Raw genomic sequence first — 8,845 nt, 5'->3', positions numbered from 1 at the left:
AAATGTGATCACATGAGAGGTGGTTACCATTATAAATTCTGATCACATGAGAGGTGGTTACCATTATAAAATGTGATCACATGAGAGGTGGTTACCATTATAAAATGTGATCACATGAGAGGTGGTTACCATTATAAATTCTGATCACATGAGAGGTGGTTACCATTATAAAATTTGATCACGTGAGAGGTGGTTACCATTATAAAATGTGATCACGTGAGAGGTGGTTATCATTATAAAACGTGATCACATGAGAGGTGGTTACCATTATAAAATGTGATCACATGAGAGGTGGTTACCATTATAAATTCTGATCACGTGAGAGGTGGTTACCGACTGTTGATTTTTGTGACGTGAGAGTTGATTATCCGTTATTGATGTGATCACATTCTGTATTTAATGTCAACGTCCATCACTAGCAACGAATCAGGAATGTGGGTGAACTTTTGGCAATATAGTGCTGTGATGGGATCAGCCGTTGCTTGTTATGTAATGAGCTGAGGATATTTGGTTGAGACACTGAAAAATGTAATGTGCAACCAAAAATCCTGTATGTAGAATCATTATGAAGACTATCTTAGATACACGGCTATAATTGGATCACATCACAAAACATGTTTCAGCGAATATGCATCTCTCATTATATAGTATGCTTAGCAACTTAAGATCAATAACCCAATATGAATACGAATTTAATACAAATCACTCTGTTCATCTCCGGGTAACGGTCTCGGTCACGTTTACAGACTGTAATTTCGGGATTTTACTCAAAATGGCTGTCAATTCTACAGGTTACAAAATGACTCATCGTATGGTATTACCTTTGAGTATAATACTTGTGAGCAAACATTCAATTGAATCATGCAATAAATTAAATAGGAATCGGCATGGGCATAAATAAAAACAAAATGGCCGCCAGTCAGGTATTTTTGCTCGAATCTCAAAAATGTATGTTGTATGATTCAAAAACTGCATATTATTGTAATCACCTGTTTGTCCACGAGAAATAGTCCTGGGCACATTTAAAGTCTGTAATTTTAGGATTCTAGACAAAATTGGCCATAAATTCGAAAAATTTCGAATCACAAAAAAAAATTAAAAGAAATAAATTGGTAATTAATTGGTGTGCAAACATTCAACTACTATGAGACAATGTATTAGTGAGAAATTGGCTTAAACGTGAAAACAAAATGGCTACCGCCATTTTTTGTTCGAATATCGAACAAACATTACGTGTACCTGTAACTCTATTTACATAATAATCATGATATAAGTTTGAATGAAATCATCCTGTTCATCTCAGAGAAACGGTACCGGGCACGTTTAAATATCAGAATTCAACAAATCTGAAGACCAAAATGGCCGCCATATTTTATCAAATTGTATACATGATCTTTGTGTTAATTTAGAATGTGAACGCCTGAAACATGTCTGATAAATGGCTCCGGGCGCTCAGACAGACGGGACCCAGATTAATAGTCCCAGATTTTGGACTTCCAAGTACGGTATTTGTCCGAAACGGGACTAATATCTAGAGAACAAGATAGCATTACCCATGATCCTTTATGCTATGTGTCGATACAGATTTATTTTACAGGCGTTGTACACGTCACATTGGGACGCACGTCGAAAACGTGCTTTAATTTTTTGTAGAACTAATAGTGAATCTAACGAGACTAGCTGGGACTTAATTTGTTGACGTCTGTCTCCACCTGTAATTCGGACATACACACACACGATACATCTAGATACATCCCATTCTACATCAATAATGCATAATTACATTTAAATAATGATTATTCACGTTAGAAATCTTTATTGCAAGATAAAAACGAGAATACTTTTAGCAACAATAAAAGGAATTTCAAGACATTGGATAAAGTGTACTCTGTCTTGTAAATACAAGAATAATATATATCAGAAATAATCTTTTTTCAACAAAACAGTCTTGATTGTCAATAAATCTTTTGCAACAGTACAATTTTTCTCTATTACTAAAATTGAGCACATGAGGGTGGTCGGATAAAAATAAGATTTGAGCATGCATTATATTCGCTTGGTTATTTCACAGGAACAGACAAATAGAGTAACTCCTACAATTCACGCGAGATTTGAGTAATCTGCTACAAATCATGTGTTATTTTGACGTGACGTAACGTGACGTAAGAACTTCGTCACACAAAAAACGTTAATAAGTAGTGAACTCGGACAATGGAAATATTTTAAGTAACAACATCCGGAAACTTTCAATTAACATTAAAAATAAAATGTATAAATATTCAAACAACTTTGGAATGACTCGGCAAGTGCCCGGATGTAGGAAAATGTAACATGACAAGGCACTGGATTAAATTGATGACGTCACAAGCTGGCTCAACTATTGACCTTATTGGGTTTTTTTGGAAAATAAACAGTTAAATAAAAACGAAGAACATGATAATAGAATAATAAGAAATACAAAAAAAAGGGGAATATTGTGTACAAAAATAAATAAAATCTCCCCAACAATATTGGCAACAATAAAAAATGATTGTGATAAAGCTTAAAAAAAGTGTACATTTTGACCCGAATTTGGCAAATAATATTTATGAAATTAAAAGCTATATAAAGTATATATTTATACAGTTCCAGGCAAGGGGTAAAACAATAAAATGTGGTTTTTGTTACTTTATACAGTTCCGGGTCATATGTCAGGAGTCATGGCATTTGCACATATAGTGGACGATAACATAAGCCCTGAATGTACAGGATACATATCACGAGAGTTCAATATATCACGAGAGTTCAATATATCTATAAAGTTTAACTATAATAAGGTCCAATATGGCTGCCTGTGTGAGGCACGTGACTCGAGGGGTAGATACTCCCTGTTCCTGGTGGTGACCAATATGATGTGGGCGTGGGGAAAAGGCTGGTCGAAGAAGAAGGTATGCGCGGTCCTACGAAGTTCAGCTTATGCGCATGCGTATAGCCGGGGAGGTACGACAAATCTGACTGGTATTTGTACGTTGTGGGATCAGACTGCATTTGACACTGTTGTGCAATCCCGCCGAAGTCGAATTTATAGGCATATCGTTTTCCGTGTACTTTGGTCATAATGTTCTTATCGTAGTAATACCGTAAAGCTCGGCTCAGTTTGTCGTAATTCATGTTTGGTTTACTTTTACGTTCTCCCCATCGTCGTGCAACTTCATCCGGGTCTGTGAGTTTGAATTCTCCATTCGTTCCTTCCCACGTGATGCAATTGGCGTTACTGCTGTCTGATAATAATTCTAGTAGAAATTGCCAAAGTTGAATTTGTCCGCTTCCTAAAATGTCAAAAAAAGAATACATCAGCTATTGTGTAAATATTCAATATTCAAATCATATTTTCAGCGACGTTGATCAACAGGTGTTCATGTCACCATTATAATCGCGTAACTCGTGATTGTCATACTGAACATTATTTATTTATTTATTTATTTATTTATCTACTGTAATCTGGCATTCATGCACGTTTTAGTTTGTCGATTTCACCCGACACTCGCGGTGACGTCACCAGGTAGCCTGGTGGGTAATATGTTTCAATTGAATGGCAGTAAAAGATGACATGGCGGGGTAGACGGGACTACGTTATAATAACATTCGCGGGAGGTTCGTCATAAATCAGTGACTATATCGTGACCGATATTGCTTTATTTGATTTTTCCTTCGTGCCTAGAGAGGCTTAAGTGAGTCAATCCACATACACTCAGAAACACACATCCATCACAGCACGCTAATTTAAGGATGACACATACAAGATTAATCGACTGCGACGAGCTACTTAATCTCTTGCGACCAATGATTCCGAAAATTAACGAAATACCTGCTTTTCTGTGATTTATATATCATAAGAATAATTAGCACGGAATTTTTACCAATACAGCAAAATAATAAAGCTAAAAAATATGTTTTCGTAAAACAGCTATTGGCGAATAAATGAATGAATATGGATCGTTGGAGGCAACATTATCAAAGTTTTGGAGCACGGTAATTGTACTATTGCAGCAGTTTTGGTCAATTTAACGCACAATTTGTTTCGCGGGAAATTATAAAATTCACATTTTACGAATAATTTAAAGTGAATAAAATTTGTTACTATGCGCTTAATTAAACTTAATTACCCATAATTAGAATGTCGAATTTAAGAATATGTTTTTCGTGATGTTGAATGCCAAGTTGTGAATAATATATATATATTGTGATCGGTCGAGAAATCTATTAGAATTATAATATTTATTTTATTTTTCGTTGTTGTCGACAAGTTTTTATACAGATTGTTTTTGTTTTTTTACATTGTACATGGATGTTACATTTAATTAATTGCCGAAGCATGACCTCAATACAGAGTGTTGGATTGCCGGAAATGTCCGCCATGGGAACGGCTCTAATTTGTTTTTGGAAGGACAGAAGCGAAACGAGTGGCGTGTTAACTTGAAAAAAGGGCAGCGGTAATTAGGAAGTGGCCCTAGGCATTGGAGGAAATAACGCACAACGATAGCGAGTGAGATAATAGGGTTGCCATCTCATCAAAACAAGGGAACGGAAACGTGTGTCCGTCTTAATAGTGAGATGAAGGGAGTACATAAAGAGTGTGATTGCATGGGTGATACTTGGCTTTTGGATTCTTAATGTCGCCATAAGCGCTGAAATAGTTTTCGGTTTAATTTGCTTTTTAACTACTTTTACCAGTTCATGTTTTTTTATAATTTATACTAATATTTTTTTTTTATTATCGTAATCAAATTTGTAAATATAACTTTTTAGCTAGCACTCCGGATATACATGTATACTTTAGCATCATGGATGCTCGTTGCCGGGCCACCGCAGTGTGGACAGGGAATACAGTAGGTTGTTTCACGTGGTACTAACATACGCCTCACAAAATATGTAAAAAAAAAACATGGCGGCAAGGCAACAGTATATTCCAAGGGCTATGAGAAAAGCAAACGTAGGTAGGGTTTTTATGGCCTACTTTGGTATCCACACTAACATACGAGCGGCCGTCGCCACACTGTCTAGTAGGCGACACTTGTTTGGCGCGCGCTCATCTGCAAATGGTATAACACAGCAGCGAATGAATGTAAGAGTGACAAAAGAAGTACTGCAGTTCGACAGCCAATAATTGTCAGTGGAGCCGTTCGAAGATCAGAGGGTCACGGCAAAGCTGGGAAAAGTACGCCCCATCATTGCGTTATTGTACTTGTCAACGTGAGGGGATCTGAGAGGGTAGAGGAGGCGTACGTTCACATATGCATGGGAACGACACCGATGACGGCATTACGGCATAGTGTGCATGTTACTAACAACAGCATTCATTTCTTAGGGTCCATGCTATTGATGTCGCCAAGTGTTCCCATGGAAATGTCACTTGTAGAAGTGTCGCACATTTGGGTGGGGCAACTACTCAACTATCGATGGGTGCTAGGGAACAAATGACAAAGGTGAAGGCGGGGGTCGTTTGTTGTTGTTTTATTGTTCTCAGTTGCGATGTCATGTAAATACGCCATGGAGATGTAGGAATATGTATGGATTGCGTAGAGTAGGTGAGAAGTGCATTATGGGAGTCCCATGCCCCTGGAAACCCCGCTCCGCAATGAAAGATAGTTCTTTTTTTTTCTGAGCGTTGAGCATTTTCTCATTAAAAAAAACTGAGTACTCGTAACCATTACTTTCTAACTGTTTTCAATGAAACGGCATTGGTGCGTAAAGTCGGTCTAAAAACGAAACGGAAAAGCTTTTCGTTGACTTTGCAGAGAGCACTTAGCTCGAATGTTCTGCGCATGAGCAGATCGATTTGTAGATTGAGGCGCATGCGCCGATCAATATTTGGTATTTAAGCGCTAATAAAGTATACAAACTACAAATGAAGAAAATCGATAAATGCGCGAGACAACCACGGTACCGAAATGGTCGTCACACAAATTGACTTCATTGTGCGCTCTACACTTGCTACAAATATCTCGACCCGACATAGTTCGATGTAATCAAAGAAATTAACTGGTTCGTTCAAAAATATCAGAATAAAAAATGTGACAAAATATTTTCTTTGCCTATATTTTTTTTTTATTTCTCTGTTGAAAATTAAACATGCCTCTAACAGAAGTCCACACACTGTGGATAACCCGCGTTACGGTGAAATGGACTGGTGAGGAACGGAGTAACGCCCAAACATATGAACCACGTGACTACTAGTTCTCCCACGCTGCACATCGACGGTGCACTGTGCTAAAAATAAACAATTGTTGCTGGGAACAAAACAACGAATGGGATATAGAGATAAGGCCAAGGGAAGTCAGTTATACGAAGAGTAGAAATGAATCTATAATAGCGACACATGCGTGGTATCTTTGACTAACTGCGTCTGGTGTACTTGGGCGGGTTAATGTGCGTAAAATTGTCTCTAGAACCCTCTTACGGTACCAAAATAACAAGGGCCTACATAGACGTAGTTAAGGTGATAAACTTAATCATTCGCTAAAACGAATTAAATTTGACGTGAATTCGAATAAACTGTTAAAAAAAAAAAAACTTTTTTTAGAAAAAAATTAAAACACTGAATTTTAATATATGTTCTCTCACAAAGTAATCAACTTTATACGAATACCCCCGAGGGAAGTTGGGTCTCTATTTTCGCGTGATGGTTTGTGAAACCGGTGTACTGGGCACGGTTCTATAATTACGGTAGCGCTAACTAGTATCATCTACGCTGGTTTTCGGTGACGATGTGTGCCTCGGGTGCGAGGTGAGACGATCGTCGTGCCTGTTTCCGTAAAGTTATCCCTAGTTTGACAATGTTTACATACTACCATCAGATCGCGTAGCAAGTACCCGAAATAACACAATGCATAAAAGGTTGTAGCTGCAAGCAACGTCGGTTCCACTCACTAACAGCAAGTGGCTGCAGGGTAAGCTCTTATTAAATATTTTTTTTTTATCTTTTGTACTGTTTTGTTCAATTCATTGCGAATATCCATCATTTTTTTAATCACAAATTGAGAAACAATATCAATAAAATCATGGTTATACAATAAATATTTTTTGTGATAAAATATTTAGTAAAACGAACAACGGTAACATTATTTGGTGGTACGTGAAGTGAGTAGCTGACCACGAGCGAGAAGATGAACGATTGTGACTTAAGGAAATAATAAACGCATTGCAACAACCTCGTCATGATTCAAAACAGTTTCACCATTGAACTTCGTTCATTTCATTTTTTTATTTGAATGTTATGTTGTTGTTTTTATTCAAGGCTGAACGGCGGCATGCCGTCTAACAAAAGAACACTGATATTTGACGGAACTTTGGCTCCTCTCACGGATGACATTGTGACATGGGAATTTTAACACCCTTTATGGGCAGCCGATTGACATCCATAACCAGAGTTACAGCTAATAATTAAAACTGTTACTAATTAATTCTTCAATACATTCAGGATAATTTGAAACTGAGATTGCGTAGTATAGTAGATTTTCTTGACAGTTAACGTTGTCTTGGCAACCTCTATCGTGGTTCACTGAAACGGTCATTTTAGGAAGGTAGATATTACGTGTTTACAAGAGTCAACATGTTTTATTATCATATTTTACGTTTATTTATTGAATCGAAACCTGACTCAACGGACTATGAAACTTCAATAGCCGTTTTGGGTGCTCCCCGTCGTTGCCATAGATATTGACGATATCAAGCATGACAGTCGTATTGTTTTTTTTCAGTCTCCCATACAGGTCACGTGCCCAGGCCGACCGTAGCCTCGTTTTGATTCCACGTCCCCAATTTTGCGGCTGGGCTCATCCTTTTAAAGGAACGGCGTTCGGCAAGATTGTCCACTGATTACAGGCGGCAGTGTATTTTCCCGGTGCCCGTGCCTCGCTTCCCACGCAGTACGCATGGCGGATAAGTTTGAGGAGTTCGATAGAACAGAATATACAAACAACCGGGATGCCTGGCCGGAAAGTGCCGTAGGTTGCAATAAATTACATGCCTAATTATGAAAATAAACGATATTTCTGTAAATAAAATGAAACTATGAACTCACCTGAATTAGCAAGTCTGCTGCTCGCCGGTCCAAACATTTGGTAAGGATCTAGAAATAAACGTAAGCAATACAATAAATGTACAATCTGGTCTGTTTAGTATAATTGCAGATAAATCAGAATCAAAATCAAAACAAATACTGTTCTTTTCAAATTCAATTTATAACTAATTAACCAATTAAACATACCTGGTTTGATGTGCGTATGTGGTTCCACTGCCGATCTGCCAACATTTGGGAACGACGGGGTATACCCTACAAATCAAACAATTCGACAAGAATAAGCCACGATTGTAATGCATATCACTTATACATCCGGGAAACAAACACGTTTTACTTTTCACGTTTTGTGTTTATTTCAATTCGCATAAATCTTATTCGTTGCCCCGGCAAAACGGTTGAGTCATTGCTCTAATGATGTTTATTATGTGTTTTTATCTGTTTTGTTAAATGGGCAGACGAATTGATACGACCATGTGACACTGCTGCATGTGTAGCCCAATCTTAACACGTTTTTAATATGACAGTTTATCGGCAAGTGAATGGGGGATCCCCTCAAACCGATTGAATCAGTCCTAATTCGGTCGGATTCATCCCAAAATTGGCATTAATAAATAAGACCGCTACAATAGGGGAGAAGTCTGTCTACAGCTGTCGGCAAATTGGATTGTACTCAGCCTCGTTCCCAGCAAATCAAAAATTAATCCCCTTTATATCCATCCAAATAATCAGATCTCCATCGGCAGAAGCGTTAAACTCATATGATTGCGATTTTTGGAGCTCATT

At 37.7% G+C, this 8,845-nt stretch overlaps 1 protein-coding gene across 3 annotated transcripts in view; it reads right to left on the bottom strand.

Moving 5' to 3' along the window:
- Positions 1–1,784: 1,784 nt before the first annotated feature.
- Ets (ETS transcription factor) overlaps positions 1,785–8,845 on the bottom strand; it is a 59,686-nt gene continuing 52,625 nt past the window's right edge. For 2 of the 3 annotated variants that reach the window (XM_085498696.1, XM_085498697.1), the window contains 3 exons: positions 8,249–8,314; positions 8,063–8,110; positions 1,785–3,308 (listed from right to left, as the gene is read on the bottom strand). In XM_085498696.1, the coding sequence (XP_085354822.1) occupies positions 2,803–3,308; positions 8,063–8,110; positions 8,249–8,314 (620 nt within the window). In that variant the 3' untranslated portion in view covers positions 1,785–2,802. 3 annotated transcript variants of the gene reach the window in all.

The sequence above is a fragment of the Saccoglossus kowalevskii genome, chromosome 5 (assembly GCF_978046115.1).
Source record: "Saccoglossus kowalevskii chromosome 5, keSacKowa6.1, whole genome shotgun sequence".
Taxonomy (NCBI): domain Eukaryota; kingdom Metazoa; phylum Hemichordata; class Enteropneusta; family Harrimaniidae; genus Saccoglossus; species Saccoglossus kowalevskii.
The sequence above is the reverse complement of the archived record's forward strand: the minus strand, read 5'-3'. Positions and strand labels throughout refer to the sequence as shown.